Source organism: Lathyrus oleraceus, chromosome 2, assembly GCF_024323335.1.
Source record: "Lathyrus oleraceus cultivar Zhongwan6 chromosome 2, CAAS_Psat_ZW6_1.0, whole genome shotgun sequence".
Lineage (NCBI taxonomy): Eukaryota > Viridiplantae > Streptophyta > Magnoliopsida > Fabales > Fabaceae > Lathyrus > Lathyrus oleraceus.
This window is the reverse complement of record NC_066580.1, coordinates 492477456-492499499: the sequence shown is the minus strand read 5'-3', so window position 1 is coordinate 492499499 and position 22044 is coordinate 492477456. Positions and strand designations below refer to the sequence as shown.

Here is a 22044-nt window from a genome sequence, read left to right as displayed (position 1 = left end):
ATGCGAGTATATTATCTATGTTCTGACGGTAATAGATAATATATATCTCATGCGCTCTTTGGTTGAAGCCTTCCGTCCTTCTCCAATCGAGTAAGATTCGTATTTCCCTTTGTGGAGTCGAATATCCATCCTAAAAAAAAAATCAAGTCTGCTTTTCCAGCTTTCTTCAGGATGATGAGTGTTTTGGAAGTAAAAACCAATTCACGCTTTGGTCGGTCACCTATTATATACCCAGTAACCGGTATCCCTGGTGTTCGTTCCTTTCTGCTCCCTATTATGACCTCGGTCCCCTGTGGAGTCAGATTTTCCTGAGTCGAAATATACCTTTGTAGGTCTTCCTCAGATGTTTGAAGTTTTGATATCTCTCACCCTTATACCGGTCTTTGATATTCATTTCTTCTTGAGCTTGTTACCTATAAACCGGTAACACCTCATTCCTGTTATTTCCCCAGGATTGTCTTTTTAGACATCCCTAGTGGAGTCCCTTAGTGGATTGTTCCCCTCTGTGTCCGGATTTTTATCCGAAGTATCCGTTATGGATAGTTTTGCTGTTTTGGGAATATTCCCCAATACATGCATTTTCCCTGGCAGGGATGTTTTGTTCATTCCTTCCTCAGCCTGTTTCCAGATTTTTATCTGAAGTATCCTTTGTGGATAATTCTGCTGTATTGGCATATTCCCCAATACATGCGCCTTCGAGTCAGTTTCGAGCCTTTCCAATGGATTTATTCCCTTTGGAAACTCTTTTCCCCAGTTTTAAGTCGTGACCTGCTCATGCATTTTTCAATCCTTTGTTCCCCAGTAGGGTCTTTCCCCCATAGAATGAACTATTCATGGGAGTTGTTCTTTGTCTCCATTTGTTCTTTTCTTCTTTGTGGACATATATCCCCACAGAGTTGTTTGTTTTGCATACATACAGTTGCATCATGAGGTCTCTTAGGGACCAAAATTTGTCTCTTTGTTATTATTTAAGCCCATTCTACCGCGTCGAAACGAAGATTCTAACCTTTACTTCTCCGGCTAGAATGACCTTAAATAGGGGCATCTGTAAGACCCCAATTTGTCCCTAAGATCCCTCATGGCATCATATCATTGCATTGCATAGCCTCAAGGATCTTTGAGCATATTATTTCCTTTCCCCTTGGGTGGGATCTCCTTGTGAGTGGTTTGAGATCACCAGGCATTGTTTGCATTGTATATCATTGCTTTTCTTGTTTAATCATTAACCAAAAGTACAAAAATATGTCATCTAACATTTGTTTTGCAGTTTAAGCATCACAGGTCAAGCCATTCAAGAGAATCATTTGTACAAGAGCTAATGGTATTTTCTTGAGATAAGGACCATATGATTGTTATTTTGAGCTTACATGAGCAATGGTTCCATTTTGAAGCAAATTTACCAGGTGGCAAAGGCCTAAGTTCATCAGACATTTTCAGGTCATCTGAGGCCCATTACAATCAACTGTACAGTCAATTGAAGGCTTTGAGGTTGGGGAATTGATCTTAACATCCTCATTCATGTTCAAACAAGGCCTATTCATCATGTCATACATCTATCTTGAGGATTTTGAAGTCAAGTCAAAAATTTCCCAAAATGGAAAGTGACCTATAATTTCAAGTTTCCTAAAATGGAAAGTTTTCAGTCCAATTTCAACTTAACTTTCCAACATCAAAGAAGCTTCAAATGAATTTTTGTTGAACATGAAAGTTAAAGATCTTTCTCTCCCATTTCCAAAAAGTCCAAGATCATGATCATCTAATGAATGGTTGAGAAATTATGATCCAATGATTGCAAAGTGTGCTTGGAACTTCAAAGTGCCATAACTTTTGATCCAAAGCTCCGAATTGAGTCCCTCTTTTTGCATTATGCTTCTCATGACCTATATTTTCCAAATCCAACATTGCATTGCATGAAACTTATTCATATAATCATTTGTCCATGCATGAACATTTTGGAGGGAAAATGGAGAATTCAAATTTTATTGATCATACATGAAAAATACCACTGCCATTGTGTTCCTTGGTTGATTTTAAGAGCATTTGAACCATGCATGTGCACTGTTCACGTGCAAAATCTCCATGCACCACACACTTTTCCAAATTTGCAATGCACCTTATTTCTTCTTAATCCCAAATAACACAAGCCTAATCCAAATTTCAGGGTGATTAGCACATGGTATAAAAGCTTAAGCATAACAGAATTTTCACAAGAATCACATTCTAGATCTAGAAATTTCACTTCCCTCCAAAAATTCTCTCAATTAAAACTTGAATTTTCTTCACATAACTCATCAATATTATTGCATATTCTGGTTTATCTTGTGTGATTGATGAAGAATCAAGGCTTGGATTGAAGAAATTGATCAAGATTCGTGCACCTTCAACACATGAACATGAACATGGAAGTTTAAATTTCAGCTAGATCCAGATCAATTCAAGTGTCAATTCATATTCAAAGCTTCATAACAAGAGTGGAGAAGGAGATATGGAGCTGGAGAAGGCTTAACCACAAGGATTTGGTCACTGCAAGTTCAGGTTGGTGAAAATTTGAATCTCACATTTCTTCAATTCATTGCCATGATTAGGTAGAGCTTTTGATGCTGGTAATTCTGATGCAAATAGATCTTGATTTGGTTGAGTATTAAGTGAGATATGTTGATCTGAACTTTTGATTGTGAAGAATGTTTTGCTTCGATCTGATTGATATATGATGAACTAGGCTTAGCTAATGTGATATTTGCATTCTACATGATGAGATCTTTCCATTGATGTGCTTGGTTGTGAATTCTAGAAAAAAATTTAGGTCTTCTCCGCCTGGCTGGCCGGAGAAGACGGTGGAAACTTCCACCAGCCACCGTCTGGTATGGCGCTAGGGTTTGCTCCTAGCTGGCTGCTCGCGTGGCTCCCTCATGGCAAAATGATTGGCCACGCTTCTTTGACCTGTTCCACATGTACCTTGACCGTGAGTTGGCTTGCCAACTCATTTAATGAAACGGCTGCGTTTTGTACAAAACGCGCCCTGAACCTTGAGTGCTTTGGTTCAATCCTTGGCCAAAACACTTCTGAATATTATTTTTCCAAGCGCGCTTCCAACTTCATGGTCCCTGGTTCGAATCCTTGCCACAACACTTGTGAATTATTTTTTTGCCAGCGCTCATTTAACCTCTTAAACCTGTGTTCAATACTTGGATTTGGCACTTCTGAATTTTATTTTCATGCGCCTTTGGTGACCTCATGTACCTGTGTTCAAATCCTGGTTCTAGCATTTTTCCAATTCCAATTCCATTATCATTTTCCAATTGATTTTCATTATTTCCATTTATTTTCTTCAAGTTGAAAAAATCATAAAAAATAGCATACTAATCCAAATTAACTCAAATTTTTTGCCACATGTTCATTTGAATGTCTATTATTTTGTGGTTATGATTTCATGATTTTTACATTGCTGGAATTTGAAATATGCTTGATTGTTTGAACATGATGCAAAAATGACATGTTGTGCTAATTGATTTGTGAAATGCTCATTGTTTGTCCAATTACTTTGAAATTTGATATGCTGATTCCTAACATGTTACATGATTTTTGAGCTTTTGTTTGGCATTTTTAGCATATTCCATCTCTGTTTTGGACACATGGATGTATGGTGTGACAATGTGTGTCACACATTTTGATGTTGCTCTTGTTCATTTTCATATACATGTCAATTGAGATTTTTTGATTCCAATTTTTTGCATGATGCTTGTGTTTAACATGTTGTGTGCACATAAAAATTTTCATGATCATTGGATTCATTTCTGTTTTAATGTGGATTTTTTTATGTTTGATATCCAATTGTGTGCATTGTGATTGCCTTTGCCTTATCTTGTTCATTAGATGGCTTTGCTTATTGATTTGGCTTTGATCCTTTTTAGGACATGTTCTTACTTGATTAAATATGCTTCATGTTGAACATCAACTTCTGTTTTGACTTTTTGCTTTGCCTTTGACCCTAGTCTTTGCACTAGTGGTTTGTACTCACCTTTTGAGCTTTGTATTTCAGGTTCAAGCAATTAGCTATAATGGTTGATGTGATCTCATTACTTGAGATGCAAGTTACTTTGGTTAACTAACTTTGATTGTGTTGTAGGTCCTTTGGTGGTGAACTCACTTGATTGATTGCCTTTTAGGACTTGCTTTGTGTACATATTGGAAACCACTGTTGTTGTCTGTTGGTTGTTTGTCTGAATATCCTACTGATGGTTTGGCTTTTGTACAGGTACATTAGTCGCTTTTAGCTCATTACTTGAGCTTTGCTTTGCTTGTGGTTGGTATACCACTTAGGTAACCTCTCTAACTCCATGTAGTCTGGAAGCCCTGTCGTTTCTTTTGGCATGCATTTGGCTGAAGTCCTCCTTAAGAGGCAATGACTGTGACTGTTTATATTTGTGCTAAAGACCTCATTGTCGAGGCATGTTACTTGTTAAGTCCTCCTAAGTGAAGAGGCAATTGACAGATAGAAGGGATTTGCAATCAATCCCCTGTTAATCAGTTGAGTCTTTCATTATGCTCGCACTACGTGCTGATACTTTTGAATAAACACCCAAGATCTTGTATAGAGTCAGTCATGTGGAATAGGGTCCCTCATTCTGGATCCCCACGCCTTCTTTGATTCAAGCTCACCCAGGCCAGGGTTAAGAGCATGAGGTCTAATCCTCATTTCCTATTCATCAGCTTCACCCTAACTCTCAATGTTAGTGGTTAAGAGCTCAAAAACACCCTACAGTTTTGGCTTGTTTGTCGAGGTTGATATGAGCCCTTGACTAAAGCCCAAATCTTGTTTAAGCCTCTTGTTTGTGTATAGAGTGTGATTTATGATTGCTTGTTTGCTTATTTGTGCATCTTTTATATGTTTGCTTTTCATGCATGTTTGTTTGTTTGAGGAGTCGGATGTAAGACCATTGATTGGCTATCTGTTTCCTGTTTCTTTTATGGAGCTAGATGTAAGACCATTGATTGGCTATCTATTTCCTATTTTGTTTTCTGTTGTGGAGTTAGATGTAAGACCATTGATTGGCTATCTGTTTCCTATTTTGTTCTGTGGAGTTAGATGTAAGACCATTGATTGGCTATCTGTTTCCAGCTTGTTTTTGGAGTTGGATGTAAGACCATTGATTGGCACTCCATTTCCAGTTTTTGTTGTTCTCTTATGAGACCTTGCTTATTGGCTTATTGCTTTGTGTTGCCTAATTCCAAAGGAACTTCCTTGGATCATTTCTATGATTTTGAGAAAGCAACTCCTGTTTGTGGCTTTGTTCCCTTAAACCTTTTTGTGCTTAACCTTGATCCATGTTTTTCATCTTTAACCCAAACCAGAAAACTTTTGTGCAAACATATGACTTGTTTTCAAAACTAGAAACCTAGGCCTTATGCCTTTGATTTTCAAAAATCTTTTTCATAATACTCATTGTAATTGAACTCTAATGCATACTTTGACTTCATTTTGTGAATACTTCTAATTGGTTAATTCAACCCACTCAATTGCTTTTGTGGCCCTTGCCCACTTCTTAATCAAATTTTCATGCATTAGCCATAGATCTAAATTATCTCAGTGGTTGATGTGAATTTCACCTGTGTCCTTAGTGATCGAATTGTAAGACTTCCATGCTTATTATAGGGCATAATCCCTCAATAGTATGTCGAAGTTGTTCTCACATGGTGGACTTGTGGTTGTATAGGTCGAGTTTTCTCCCTTTGATAATGAAAGACCTTAAGGCTTTTGTTTAAAATCAACCAACTCATCTGTTTTGAAATCTTTTACCCGAACTACGGGGTTTTGATCCTTATCTTTCATGAAAAGGTACGTAGGCAATGGGTTCATCCATCCAAACACAAAATATAAATAAACTTGTACATTCTTCTCTCATCCCTTCAATCATGTTTGCACAAAATAATTTCATAAACAAATAACTCTTTGCAACAAGTTGTGAAAAGAGGTTCCCTAGGAGTACCTAGGATGTTGTGGGTGCCTAACACCTCCCCATGACATAATTACCCCCTTACCCAGATCTCTGACCCTTCTTTTACTAGTTTTGTTTGTAAAACTTTTAGGCTTTTGTTCGCTTTCTAGCCATTCCTTTGGATAAATAGAAGTGCGGTGGCGACTCGACTTTGTATGCTTTGCTTTTGATTTAGTCAATAAATCTAAAGGTAACGAATACACCGCTACAGAATGCAAATGGCATCACCTGCATCGATTACACTTAGGTTAATGCTTGAGAAAGGGTTTGTGTCATCTATGCAATTTCTGTCCTTGATTGTTCTTCATAGTGTGAGGACGGAAATTAGAACACATCTTGTACCGAATTATCTGCCTAAAGTTTGTGATTTTTTATATTGTTTGAAGCATAAAAAAGAGCAACATGCAATTATGTTAAAACCAGATATTTTGGTATTTAACCTCGTTTCTTGATGCTCGCGTGAGGTTTCAATTGGCTTTGGAAGGCTTGTGTTTAATTGAATTAATGCCTCTAATTGGGATAGTGACTGATGCGCACCCCATTGTGATCATTTCACATATGCTAGAAATGATTGGTTTGAGAATTGAAATGATGGAATTATAATGGCATAGTTACAACAGTTTATGCCCGACACCCTTATCAATTTTAAGATACTTTTATTGAGCATGCACTTCAAGTTTAACGACATTGATGCTGCGGCTAGGCTTATTTTGGTAATAAGTAGCCCACATAATTGTTGCAGTAATGAAGAATATAGGAATCATTTACAAAACAAAAAAACTTTACTTTATCACGTGTGGATTGGCTAATCTGAAAATATGCATTAAAGATACATATATGTTGCCCTTGTCAGCTTATCAGAAGAGGGGAATGCAGAGAGAAGCTGAAGCAAATAAAAAAAAAGACTAATTTGCTCAGCGAATTGTCTAATGGTGCTATTCACAAACACATTACATTCACGCTCCCACTCTCCTCTTTTCCCATCCAAAGTGTCGGTAATCCAAAACCTCACGCTTTCAATCTCTTCTTCTTCATTCACTTTCTTAGCTCCATCCAGAATTCGTAAACGCATCGCTACACTCCGAGAAGTTATGACTACTTACAAGACAATGGTCTCCCGCAATGGAAACTTGGGTAAACTTTAAGCCGGCTATCTCTTTCCTGAGATTGGCAGAAGAAAGTCTACACATTTGCAACCATACCACCATGCCATGATACACCTCCAAGTCTATTCATTAGTCGGTGCACCAAGAAACCAAGCATGCAGCTGTCCATTGACGAACCTACCAATTCACAAGGCAATAATGTCAGTCGAACATGGCACCAACAGCAACTTGTAGCAGGAAATTCATAGCAGTCCCAAAAAAAGATTACAATCATTTCTAATTCCATCTATGCACAATCCATCTAAATTTTCTAACATCCATACAATTTACAAGCATTTCAAAAAAAACCACTCCAACAAGGAAGCATACCTTGTGGCAAGCAACATCAGACTTTACCGGTGGACAAGCCAGCATTCATAGGCGACACTTTATGCAATGCCCTCAAGGTTTGTTAGGGAGGCATTTTGAGAAGCTCATACAGTGTGATCCCCGTCTCAATTTTCTGAGCCAACAGCAGGATTTCGTGTTGGAGTCTCCTTATTTTGAGACTGGAACTGCAATTCACGACCGCATTGAAACCAATGATGGTTTTGATTCAAAAAGTGAAGGTCATGCTGGGATTTTTGGATTGCAGGATGTGGAATCGGGATCTGCAGGTCAATCATCTTCTTCCAGAAGTGAACATAATCTTATGGGTGAAGTTGTTGAAAATAATTTCCAAGAAATCACCTCACCTAGCTCAGTGATGAACCCTCATGCAATCAGAGGTTTCAAGAGCAGAGGAGCTGAATCATTGAAGTTTCTCAGCAATTTGGATCAGATCAAGTTTCCTGGTCTTTACCCTTCTATGTCGATTGAAGATTTGGTTAATCACATTGGACACTGCATTACAGAACATATGGGACCTGAAAACTCCAGCTTCGCTAGTGATAGAGCAAAGTTGGAGGAATTCACACAATATTTATTCAACGACTCTCAAATCCAACCAGCCTCTGATGAACAGAATGTCATGTCAAGGGTGAACTCCTTCTACAACCTTCTTCAGAAAGACCCTAACAGCCATCCAAAACTGAGTTCAAAACCAAAGCCATGTAAGAACCGAAATTACTCATGTTTTCACCAAGTTCACTGCAGTAAAAACATAGCAATTAGCAAGGCGTCAGAAATTCAAAAAATGCCCAAAAGAGAGTTGAGACAAAATTCAAAGAAAAAGCATAGGTTCACGTTACCTTTTCCAAATCCAAGCATCAAAGAGGCAGACCAAAATTCTGAGCACCGAAAGGATTTGGCAGAGACGCCCCTTCTGGATCTCCATAGACCAATTTGAAACCCTAGCCTGTTGAATATAAAGGGTGAGAGTGGAAACGATTGAAAAAAACGAAAAATCGGAGGCGACCACAAATGAAACCCTAATCCCAAAAACGGCATAAAAAACCTGAAACCTAGCGAAGGGAGGCAGTTGCAAACTCGTCATTACCACCGCCGAAGGTGAGTTTTTTTGCTTGAATCTCTCTGAAGCATTTGTTTTTGGCATGTAGAGTGAGTTTGAGGATGAGGTTGAGATTGGGAGATGGAATGAGAACGAGAGGGTTGAGGTTCAGATTTAGGGTGTTTGTGAGTGATGGAGAGATTGATGCGAGCGATTGGGAGATTGGAACGACGATGAGAGTTTGAGAGAGAAAGAGCTCTGTCTTTGTGAGGAAGACAAATGAATCCTCTGGATTTGTTTCGTGTCCCCAATTCATTTTTTTTAAGAGCATTTAAAATTCCTTTTAAATTTTTTTAATGACCGTTTAGTTCTTCTTTTGCAACCTTTCCAGTAATTATTATATGTTGGATTTAATGGCATTAACGTGTGGTTATCTCAACCCAACAGCCAGGCGGCTAAGGTTGTGTTTTATATTCCTCCATCATTTAATTAAGTGGTCCATTAACAGTAGCCCATCTCATTTTAATTAATTTGTTTCTAAACTATCTTCAGCTAGTTCTGTTCAAATATTCAAGTTATTATTAAAATTATAAATAACCATGAGTGGCCTAGTGGAGAGAGAGTAGTTTCATTGTCTTTAGCAGGGTGGGTTCGATACTTGGGGCTAGCAAATCTTCATGTTTCTATTTGTTATGCTTACTATTTTATTTAATTTTTGTATATAACTTCTACTATTTATTTTAATTTAAATTTTTATCAATTTAATTTGATCGTTATTTAGTTGTTTGTATCTTTAAATGTTTACCTTTTAGATTTAATTAATGGTTGAATTTCCGATATTATTTTTTTATTCGATTAGTCGATTTTTGTGTGTCAATTAATCTAGTTAGGTAATTAGTACCCATGTCCATACTTTTACACATGTAAATAATTACATTCAACATTCAATTTCATTTCCTCATCACCTTCAAATACAATTTCAAGCCCTTCTTCCATTAACACTCCAATATTCAAATCTTTTTCTAAATAAAACGTGAAGAAAAAGATTATCCTAGATGGAATATCCAGTTATAATCCCGAATATTAGGCTCAAGCTGTAAGAGCTTGCAAGCCGTAAATATTCGTCTTCTCTCCCATACTCCAATATTCAAATCTTTTTTCTAAATAAAACGTGAAGAAAAAGATTATCCTGGATGGAATATCCAGTTATAATCCCGAATATTAGGCTCAAGCTGTAAGAGTTTGCAAGCCGTAAATATTCGTCTTCTCTTCCACACTCTAATATTCAAATCTTTTTCTAAGTAAAATATGAAGAAAAAGATTATCTTGGATGGAATATCCAGTTATAATCCTGAATATTAGGCTCAAGCTGTAAGAGCTTGCAAGCCATAAATATTCGTCTTCCCTCCAAAACATTCGTAAATATTCGGATCATTTTCGTAGCAATATTGGAAAGAAACAGACTGTCTGGGTGGAATGTCCAGACGTAGTCCCGAGTCTTAGACCCAAGCTGTAAGAGCTTGCCGGTCGTAAGTATTCATCTTTCAAACTTTAAAATACTTAATTCCTACCTTAATACTTTTTCAATAAAGATGGAAATGGAACATGGTGTATACCGTGCACTCCTGAGATTAAGATTCGAGGCGGATGCCTCGCCTATCTTAGCTCTCGCCATTGTTTAAAATTGTCAATGTGGTTTCTTCAAACCCTTTCTCAATCAAACCTCAAAAACACTTAATGCTTATTAAACATTCTTGCAAATAAGATGGAAATGGAACGTGGTGTATACCACGAACTCCTGAGACTAGGATTCGAGATGGATATCTCGCTCATCCAAGTTCTCGCCATTACTCAAAACACATCAAACCAATTAAACTCTTTCTCGCCGCCGTGCGATTGACTCTTAAACCTTTTCTCAAACGAAAGGTACTTTGTTTCAAAACAATGCAAGGCAATGTTTTTCCACCTGTTTTGGGTAGTCCAACAATGTTTTCGTCGATTTGACACAAAGTAGCTTTCGCTAAAATCGACCAACAAACAAAACATTTTTCTACCCAGAACTACGTAAGCCTTGACTTCTCTATTGAGATACGTAGGAGCAGGATTTGTAAATCTTGTCAGGCCCACTAATAAAAAACTTAGGTTTAGTCCTTCGTCAAAAAATCCAAAAATATTCTCCTCTCTTCTATTCTTTCTTTCCCACCTAATAACTTAAAGCCTAACATTTCAAACTAACACTATGCACACAACTGACCTAATGGTTCCCGTTGAGTACAACGGACGTGAGGGGAGCTAATACCTTCCCCTTGCGTAATTGACTCCCGAACCCTGATATTGGTTGCAATGACCATATCTTATCCTTTCTTTTAGAGGTTTTATCGATATTTCCCCTTTCCTTTTTAGGAATAAATAAAGTTCAGTGGCGACTCTGTTCAGTCCATCATTGTGAGCGTGCAATCGCGCTTCGCTTAAAGTCGTATCCCCATTTTTCGAGGTGCGACAGGTAGAAGCATTGTAATTCAGACTAACACTCAAGTGAAGACTTGGAATTTCGTTTCCCTCTCTCTCTTACTCAAAGCCTTCATTCGTACTAGCTAGCACTGAGATTGAAGGAATACGTTCGTGTGGACTGAGTAGAGACGTTGTCATCGTTCAACGTTCGTGATCGCCACAAGAGGTAACGATTCTATCACTGATCATGCCCATTCGTAAGGATCACTAAATGGAGAAATTTTTAAATTCCGCTGCGCCTTGGATGACAATTCTCCTTCACTCGGGTAATCATAGAGCATATGGTACTCAGAAGCTCTCTTCCTCACCCATGAGGTGTAGGGTTCCAAAGCAATACAATTCTTTGGACCAAGCTCTTTCCTTCCCTTCTTATGAATCTTGCGCCAAGCGCGGACCATTTTGCCCTTCAAGTTTCGGGGATCTTTACCCTCTTGAAAGAACACACCTTCTAACAGAACGTTATTAGGTTTATCCTTTAAGGGGAACCCAAGCTGACGACGTGCCAAAACAGAGTTGTAGTTAATTCCACCACACGTACCAAGAAGAGGCACATTGGAGAATTCACCACAAGAGTCAATAATCTGCACACCATCATACACATGACTGTACCAAAAGATATCATCATTAGTGAGAGACATAAGTCTCGTGGACCACCATAGACATCCTTTGTTCTCCTTGAAGGCGAGCGTCTGTGGCAAGTGTGAAATAAACCACTTGTACAACAGAGGCAAACAACACACAATGGTATCACCACCCTTTGCATTCCTCATATGCAAAGAGAAATAAGTGTCACCCAACAGAGTAGGAACGTGATTAAGAGTAGAGAAAATCCTAATAGCGTTTACATCCACAAAATTGTCGATGTTGGGGAATAACACTATCCCATAGATGAGAAGTACAAATATGGCCTCAAAGGCGTCCTCACTCATGGCCTTCCCAAAATAAGTAGCTTGAGCAATGAGGAAATCATATGGGAGACCTTGAATTCCACCTTTGGTAGTCATATGAGCACCAATAATATATTCATCTATATGCAACAGATCAACAATCTCTTGGGAAGAAGGAACTCTCTCCAAGCCACTGAACGACAACTGATCTAGAATAGGTATACCCACAAGATAGGCATACTCCTCAAGCGTAGGCAAAAGCTGGAAATCCGGAAAAGTGAAGCAACGGTACAAGGGATCATAGAACTGTACCAACACACTCATCAGACCTTCATCCACCCGAGTAGCAAGAATAGACAGAAGCTTCCCATGGCGAGCTTTGAACTCCAAGGGATCTAATACATAGGATGTCAAACTCCTTAACTCTTTCAAGTCGAATTGTCTGAAATTGTACTTCTTCGTATTCCTTCTTTGCTTATCCATGTCTAAAAAATTGCAAATAGACCTCTTAAGTTCCTTGAAAATTTTCTCATTGTTGATGATATGGATGTGTATGAATGCATGAATGCATGGATGCAACAATCACACTCAAGGATCAAGCAAATCACGCCACACAAAGGTCACGGGATGGATCAAGTCATCCTTAATATTAATCATCCATTTTGGTGGATTATGATTTACACTTTATCAACATCCAAGTTCCATTGATATTAAGGATATACGAGAACAGATCAACCGCGAATCAAGGGTTTGTTGCAAGTCACGAGCATGGAGTCTCGGTTAAGAACCACCCAAAGTGAGTGCACTATGGTTAAACCTGACAATCATGTTCTACAAGAGGTTCCCATAGTCATCATCCCATCTTTCGGATATTATCGGATAAACGACTACTCGTATTCCAAAAATATTCTTAAGAGAGACTCTTATGAGTGCAGTATCGCGTAACAATCGTATCAAATCTTACACTTAAACGACCTTCGCACTACGTCCTAGAATAGGCCAAGATGGGTTAGGTAATCTAAGGTCCTTGGCTTCTAAGGCATATATTGGAAAGACTAATGCCTAACCACGATTACTCGTGTGACATTATTGATCCCAACATAACCTCCACCAAGTGAATGGGCTTGCAAGTCAACTTGCTAAGGAATAAATCCACACAAGTCAACAAGACTATGCCATTCTCCTATCATAAGTGCACTCGAGTTTGGGTATAAAACTCATCTCACAAGAGACCACCAAGCACACAAGCAATTGATATATCAAGCAATTCATACATTACAAACAATACAGTCATCCCAAATTTGCACAAAAATATGTCACAAATAATATAAACATACAATACAACAAAGGTAAAAAGTAGGCAAAACCCACTAGGAAAATGTTTCCCCAGCAGAGTCGCCACTTTTCTGTAGCGGTGTATTCGTTACCTTTAGATTTATTGACTAAATCAAAAGTAAATCATACAATTCGAGTCGCCACCGCACTTCTATTTATCCAAAGGAAAGGTTAGAAAGCAAACAAAAACCAAGAAGTTTTATCAAATAAAAACTAATAAAAATGTCAGAGATCTGGGTAAGGGGGTTGGTTATGCAATGGGAAGGTTTTAAGCACCCAAAACATCCTTAGTACTCTAAGGGAGCCCTTTTTACAAATGTTGTATGGTAGGTTGGTATTTTTGAAAGATATTTGTGCAAACATGATTGGGGAGATGAGAGGAGAATATACAGATTATTTACAATTTTTGGTGTTTGAATGGATAAACCCATTGCCTACGTACCATCTTTAAAAAGGTAGGATCAAAACCTCGTAGTTCGGGGTAAAAATCTCAAAAGAAGTTGGTGAATTGATTAGTCAAAAGCCTTAAGGTCTTTTGTTATCAAAGGGAGAAAACTCAACCCAAAACCACAAATCCCCCATGTGAGGAGAGCTTCAACATGCTAGTGAGGGGTTAACCCTATAATAAGCATGGAAGACTTATAGTCCAAAACTAAGGATACAGGTGAGTATTATATCAACCTCTATGATAACTCAAACCTAATAGCTAATGTTTATGAAAATCTTTAACACAAATGGTCATTGGAACCATAAAAACAATTTGGGTGACTTGTACTTACAAATGTAAAGTATTCATAAAATATAGTCAAAGTTGACTTAAGATTCAATTCAAAATAAGTGTTATGAAAAGAGTTTGAAAAAATCAAAGGCATATTGCCTAGGTTTCTAATTGTTGAAAAGCAATGTTAATGTTTGCACAAAGAGTTTGGCTTGGGTTAGAGTGGAGAGAAGAAGAGAAGGGCTAGGTCCTAAACATGCAAAGATGAGAGAAGAGAAATAAAACCACTTGGAGTTCCCTTCTTGAGATCATAAAGATGATCCAAGTTGCTCCTTTCCTTTGGACTTAGCAAGCAATAAGCAATTAACTCAATCAAGCAAGCAAATATCAATCAAGCTCTTAGGATCTTCCAATTTGGATTTGTCTCTCTTATCTTGGATGGTCATGACAATGGTCTTTCTAATAGCTCAAGTTTGGTATCCCTATCACAAGAACACATAAATAAAAAAGTTCCACAATGCAATAAAAAGAATGGACAAGAATGAGTTAAGAATTAGGGGTCATTTCAATGTCATCTTCAAGATTAAGCATTCTAAAGGCATGAGGCCTAGTTGCTCTTGAAACTCCATTTAGCATATGTAAGGTCCTAAATCTAAGTCCTTTCTCCATTTGCATTGGGTTCACACAAACAAAAACAAAACAAGCACAAGGCAATAGTATATACACAATAATGTGCTCAAGTGAGCAAAAGGCAAATGACATAAACATAAACATGAGCTCAAGTGAGAAAAGGGCAAAGACAAATGAATTAATGAGCAAGAAATTAAATTGCATTAAAGTAAATTGCAAGAATTAAATGCTTGAATTAAAAGTTAGTGATTAGTAGTTAGTGTTAGTGTGCCATAAGGCAATTTAGCGATATGTTAAGCAATCGTAAGTGGACTAATGTAGTAGTCACACCTATCCGAGGTCGGTCAATAAAACTATAGGCAAATAAACACAAGTTAGAGATCATGACTAGTAAGCCAAACTCCTACAACTTGCCATGCCAAAAGAAAATAAGAATGACCTTGTATGGATTTAGGATTTTTGCTTGACCAAGAAGGAACCTATCTTTAATGCAAAGCAATTCACTTGATCTTTGATCAAGATGAATTTGATTTGGATCAAAGAAGCTTAAGCCTCTCATATGTAAAGGCTAACCACCAATCATTAACTCATTGGTCAAAAAGAAAAAAGAAGAAGAAGAAGATGGAAATGGAATGTAAATAATTGAAATTCAAATGACATAAGCAAAACACATTGACCAAATATGAATGGAATCAACATCAATCAATGGTAAATAGAAGTGAGATGAAACTTAGAAGTCAAGAAATAACAAAAATATTTTTGGTATTTTTTGGAATTAAAATAATACTTGAAATAAAATGAACAAATAAAGGTCAAACTTCAAATCCAATTCAAATCAACTTGGAAAAGTCCAATTCACTACAACAAACAAGACCTTAGACAGCGCTTTTTTTAGCCTTAGACAGCGCTTTAAAGCGCTGTCTAAACCTCCGCTGCTAAAGGTTTAGACAGCGCTTTTTTAAATCTTAAAAGCGCTGTCTAAGCCCCCCCCCCCTTAGACAGCGCTTTGGCCAAAAGCGCTTTATAAGACCCTCTTATTTTAAATTTTTTAGGTATACCTTAGACAGCGCTTTTGAAAAGCGCTGTCTAAGCCCCACCCCCTTAGACAGCGCTTTGGCCAAAAGCGCTTTCTAAGACCCTCCTATTTTAATTTTTTTAGGTATACCTTAGACAGCGCTTTTCAAAAAGCGCTGTCTAAGCCCCCCCCCCCCCCCCCCCCCCCCCCCCCCCTTAGACAGCGCTTTTGCCTAAAGCGCTTTCTAATCCCCCCCTTAGACAGCGCTTTTTACAAAAGCGCTGTCTAAGGTATACGAAAATTTTTGTTCCTGTAAGGTTCTTGTTTTCTCTGCACAAGAAAAAGAGCTTTTCGTAACTAAAGAAATATGAATTTACTCAATTAAAAAAAATAAAACTATAATGTAAATTAAAGTGAAAGAACATTTTTGTAGTGTATTTGGTGTTGGAAAGAGAAAACAGACAAGTGACAGTAGAGACCTGAGACCAAGTCATGGATGACAAGGCAAAATATTCATTTCAAACACTATCGAACTTACAGTGCAGAATCTAACAGTATCAATTCCAATTACTCATAAGCATATGTGCATGCTTGCAAACACGGCCACACTTGAGATATTTTACACTAATCTCAATTATCACTGTTGTGAATAGAGTGAATGATACTGATACCACTTAATATAGGTAAACAGCATTCAATTGAAAAAGTAGCAGAATACCTATGAAAGTGATGTGAATGCTTAAAATAAAAAGGAAGGCATGTAAAATTAATATGGAAACAGCATGTTGGCTCTGCCCCCCAAAGAATTTTTTGCAAGTCTTAATATTATATCTTGAAATAGTAATCGTGACAAATTTACCTGTATGGTATGTGCTTATGAGTCTGAAGATCTCTGAATTTTTTGGCGAGGCCATAGTCAATGATGTAGACCTGAAATGAGGTACCCGACATGATATAAATAAAGTTAGAACCTAAAAGAACTGGAGTTTGCATGTTCAACTTCATCATTTCGTATCAGAATCTATCAATCATTGTTTTTAATGGCAGCAAAAAGGATTCCATTTAAATAAAGTAGAAGAAAAAGATTCAGAAATGAAGACATGCTCCAAGAAAATCCATCCAAAATACGAGAAAGAGAGCCAGAGGAAGTGCTTTGACTCTAAATGTGGCCCAAGGCCAATCAACTTTTGCCAGGAAAAAAACCGTGAGTTTCAAGGAGGAAGTGGCCATGACAGGTTAAAATCCACTTCATGGTTTGTCATAGAAAAGACTCATAAACCTTCACCTGACCTAACCAGTCTTAACCAACTAAGCATCAAACACGACCGGATAGAATAACCAAAACCTTCAAAAACAAAATGGTGGAATAAAAATAAAAAAGAGAAACATACAAAATTTGAAAGAAATCATTCCAACAAGATAATATACCTGATTTGCTTTACGTCCTAGGCCCATTAAAAAATTGTCTGGCTTTATGTCACGGTGAAGGAAACCTCTTGAATGCATATATTCAACCCTGTTAATCTGAACAATAGTATGGACCAATTGAAACATTAGTATCACTATATAAGGCCTTTAACTTCATATAGTTTCCATTTTGACTTACTAATTGATCAGCAAGCATTAACACTGTCTTCAATGTTAACTTCCGGTTACAATAATTGAACAGATCTTCCAGACTAGGTCCAAGAAGGTCGATCGCCATCACATTGTAGTCTCCCTCAACTCCAAACCACTTCAGGTGAGGCACCCCAGCTGCAAATAAAGAGCCAAGTTGGATTACTCAAAAGGAAACTTCTCATTTGTTTTCTGAAACCTTTTCAGTCATTAATCTACTTTAAGGGCATTGTTTAAGACAAACGATTTTGATTCCAATAAGTTTAGATTATGGACATCAATGAATTCATCAGAATATCCTCCAAGAAAACAAACACACACACAAACATAATGGAGAAATCATTTTCATGTGGAAGTTTAGCCTTAGCCATTAGTTAATATTTTCACTACTGAAATCTGCAAAAAGAAATAGCCATGTTGACTTACTTCCTCCTTGAAGAAGCATATACAATTTTGATTCATAGTGAAGCTGCGGATGCTTGGTCTTCACAGGCTCCTGGAAAATTTTCAGGTGCGGGGCATTATGGTTAAGAATTAAACACAGAATATCACAAGCAGACTAATATCATTAACTGATAGGACAAACTTATGAAAACAAGGCATAAGAGCATGATGAACGATGGAAGATAAACTACAACGCAACAACATTAACCACAATTTGCATCCCTGTAGAGATAATATGACAATTCACATAAAACTTCAATCATAGTAATTCTTCGTGATTCCTTCCAAGCCATGAGTATTGCTCCCACCATTGCATCGATAAAAGAATACAGGAAACTTCAAACTTAATCTTTAAAAGTAACAAAGTCTACAACATGGAATTCTTAAACACCACTATGAGGACACAATATGAAAGTCTATAAAATGCATGTTCGAAAGAGTATAAATCAAGGTTGTTTCATCCTATATATACACACAGTTAAGATACTAAATGCAATTGGAAATATGAAAACATTAATCAAACTCAAGATATTTATGAAATAATTCAATAACTAATCATTTCACCACAAAATAGGGTTAAAAACTTTATGAAAACCTAACATACCAGCTTGACAGCTACCTCCTCACCAGTTTGTACATTAACAGCTGATACAAAAATCCTCAACACCCATTTTATGCCTCTGAAGACGCATATATTCAGTTTCCTTCTTCTCTAGAAACTTAAGTAGGTTATTTTGATCTTCCTCGGAGACATCTGCATCAGCCAACTTCTTTTCCAAGACGGTCTGCCTGTTATAAGCGACGAATTAGAAAACTCTGCAACATATTTGCCATCGCAACCAACATAATGTACAGCGAAATTCAAAATCTTCAATATCTCAGTCCATTTCAATCAATGAATTACTAATGCAATTGAGAATTTACAAATTCAGTGATATTTTGAATTTTTCAGTAGTTATAGAGACTACATTGATGATTAAAGTACCAAAATAATAATCATGAAATGAAATATACCGCTCCTTCCTCTCTTGAAGACTCTTCATCTGTTCCTTGTAATGGTTCTCAATATACTGTTTCGCAGCCGCTACCTTCTGCTTAGTAACATTCGAAAGACTCTCATCATCAACAGACACATCGGAATCCTCCGCTCCGCCCATAACATCGTCCTTCATATCCGGGGCTGTTAGGGTTCGCTGGAGGGGTTTAATCGCAGGAGGGAAAACAAAAAGAACTGAGAACGAAAATAGAAGTCTGAAATTTAATTCTAATTAGACCTTAGACAGCGCTTTTGTGGAAAGCGCTTTCTAAGATATGCCTTAGACAGCTCTTTCCAAAAGCGCTTTCTAAACCCCCACCTTAGACAGCGCTTTTGGTTTTAATTTTTTTTTTAATTGAAAGACTTTAAACAGCGCTTTCTCAAAAGCGCTGACTAAGGTCTATATTTAAAAGCGCTTTCTAAAACCGCTGTCTAAGGGGGGTCTTAGACAGCGCTTTCTAAAAGCGCTGTCTAAGACCCCCCCTTAGACAGCGCTTTCATTATTTTTTTAGAACATTTTCCGTGTTTTATTTTTATTTTAACCTTAGACGGCGCTTTCTTTTAAAAACGCTGTCTAAGATGCGCTGTTAAAAAACCTTTTTGGCGTAGTGATTGGATCATCATAAGTCAAACATGGTCAAACAAGGTTTGACAAAAAATTTCATCATTTTTTGAAAACAGAAACTAATTTTAAACAATTAAAAATGAAGAAAAATAACATAATTGAACTAAAATCTCAAATAAATCACAAATCAATAAAGAAATTGATGAGAATATTTTTCATAGATTCATCATCATCCAAAGATGTTAAGAAAATATTTTTGGCATTTTTGAATATCAAAAAGTATTTTAAATGAATTAAAAACAATCAGAAATGAAATAATTCACAAAAAGATTAAATGGAATCACAAAAATAATTAAAAATCATTTTTAGAAACTAGAATTTAAGAGAAATTTTTTGCAATTGGTCCCATATTTTTGTGATTCCAAATAAAGAAGTTATGAATTTTTAAAATAAAATGGAATAAAAGAAAATTAAAACAGAAATTAAAAATAGCAAAAATCCTGAGGCATCAGATCCACTTCATTAATTGACATGGTTGATCTGGTGGATGAGAAGCGCGCGCTCATGGTGATCCTCAGTCAATATCGTGGCACATGGCATTAAATAAAGTCAAATAGATCAACAACCAAGATTAAAACGTGGAACACTCATCCAATGGCTAAGGCTAGGACGCGTGGGGACGGTGGTGTACACCACCGTCTTCTCCGATGAGAAGGCCAGTTCCGGCCACTTGTTGCAGGTTTTCAAACCTCAACCATAGCACGCGATCTATATACCATTCGAAAGCTGGGGTGATGTACATCACCCTTGTGACCTTAGTTTTTGCTCAAGACTCTCATAGAAGGAGAAATCTGAGATGGAAAAATAAGGTACTCAATTTGAACTTGTTCAATTCACAAAATTAAAAGCACAAATCAATTGCCTCTCACATGAGGACTTCAGAGGTACCAACCAAACCAAGCAATGCACAATAACAAGGGAGATTCGAAGGAAAACAGTTGGAGAATCAACCTTTGAAGTGCAACTTTTCAGTGCTTGATCCAATCCAATTATTCAGTGCAGCTTGATCTTGAAGTAATAAGGAAGCAAGGCTAAGGAATTTGAAGCTGAAGATCAACCAAGGAAGTTGAAATTCAAGCTTGAAAAATGGAGAAAAAAATTCAGAATTCCTTTAATGGAGGGTTGGGGATTCAGTTGTGCAGAGCTTCAGGCGCCTTTAGGTTGAGATTTGAAGTGAGCAAAGCATCTTATTTATAGCCAAGACTGATGCAATGCAATGAAATACTCGTGTGTGCATGAGCTTGGGTCCTCCATGCATGGGCCTGTGCAGGCGCATGTGAGGCCCAAAACCACTTGCAATTGAGTGTTGAACACAAATGAAAGAAGTTTGGACGTGCAAATGGCAAGGCAATGTAGTATGCAAGAAGATTTCACATCTTATGCATAATTGATCCCAAAATTTCACTTCTTCGAAAATGCCATTTGCAAAATTGAAACATAGGCATGTGGGTAACAGTTGGAAAGGTATTTACATAAGGAACAAATGTTATTTTGAACAAAAATCCATTTGGAGTTGGGAAAATATTGAAAACTGGCCATGAAGTTCAAAGTACAAAACATGTATATGGAAATTTTGCCAAAATGGACCAACTTCAAGCCCTTCTGTTTCAAAGATGCAAGCCTCAAATGACAAAACCTAAAACATAAAAGTTGTAGATCCTTTCAAGACAATCAATTTGGACTTAAATTTTGGATCATTTGGATTTTTTATGAGAAAGTTATGGGCACTTGAAGTTAGACTTTTTAACATTTCAATGACTTTGGTCCAAAGTGACCTATAATCTTTTGTATTATCACATGTGTTTCTTTTAGGATTATGAAATTTTGTCCAACATAAAAATTTAATTAGACATCTTAAACTTTCCAATTCACTTGGTCTCACCTCAAAATCATAAAAAATGAAGGAGTTAGGTCCTTGGGAAGTTGACCCAAAATTAGGGTTTTAGTCAAAATGACCTATAATGTTTTGAAATGAATGATGACCTTCCAAGCTTCAAATGGATTTTCTATGACATGAAAGTTGTTCATATGGTTCTTAAGGACATTGTTTCTCTTGGGGTCATCATCATTTAACAAACACATCAAAAGTTAGGTCTCAATGGATTTCAAAATAGTCAGATGATTTGACTGATGAACTTCTCAAAGCCAAACTTCAAATCTTGATGAATGAATGATTGAGGACATTCACATAAGCTCATATATGAATAAAATGATGAATGAAAGAACTTCCCTTGATTATATTTGATCATAGGTTGAGGTTGCTTCATGAGCAAGGCATAGTCAATGCACAGTTGAATTAGGGTTTCCTTGGGAAACAATCCTCAAGCCCCTTGGTTTATCTTGATCAAATTGAAAATTTGAGATATTTGGGAGGCATATATGATGATTGAGAGCTTTAGGAACCATTTTCATGCTTGCTTTCACTTTCATCTGGCCACTTTAATGGGTATAGGAGCCATCCTAGGAGCCTTGGATCACATGACTGCTTGAGCTTCAAAACAAACACAGTTAGTGACATATTTTTATGCTTTTGGTTAATAAACAAAATAAGAAAAGCAATAATATACAATTCAAGCATGCTTGGTGGTCTCAAACCAACTCACACAAGTCCCAACCCTAGGGTTAAGGAGCCAAGATGCTATGATCCTTGAGGCAAAAGCAATGAGCAATGATATAATGTCATGAGGGATCATAG

The 22044-nt window shown here is 37.1% G+C and overlaps 2 protein-coding genes across 2 annotated transcripts; one reads left to right on the top strand and one right to left on the bottom strand.

Moving 5' to 3' along the window:
* The first annotated feature begins 7462 nt into the window (after positions 1–7462).
* On the top strand, positions 7463–8429 carry LOC127123951 (uncharacterized). Its single transcript, XM_051054119.1, has one exon. The coding sequence runs from the start codon at positions 7533–7535 to the stop codon at positions 8427–8429; it is 897 nt and encodes a 298-aa protein (XP_050910076.1). The 5' UTR covers positions 7463–7532.
* A 654-nt stretch (positions 8430–9083) lies between these two features.
* On the bottom strand, positions 9084–18860 carry LOC127123949 (casein kinase 1-like protein 10). Its single transcript, XM_051054118.1, has 9 exons — positions 18703–18860; positions 18377–18477; positions 18293–18333; positions 17671–17740; positions 17234–17382; positions 17056–17151; positions 16487–16557; positions 15924–15957; positions 9084–9089 (listed from the first exon to the last, which is right to left on the bottom strand). The coding sequence occupies exons 1-9, from the start codon at positions 18858–18860 to the stop codon at positions 9084–9086; spliced, it is 726 nt and encodes a 241-aa protein (XP_050910075.1).
* Positions 18861–22044: the final 3184 nt, after the last annotated feature.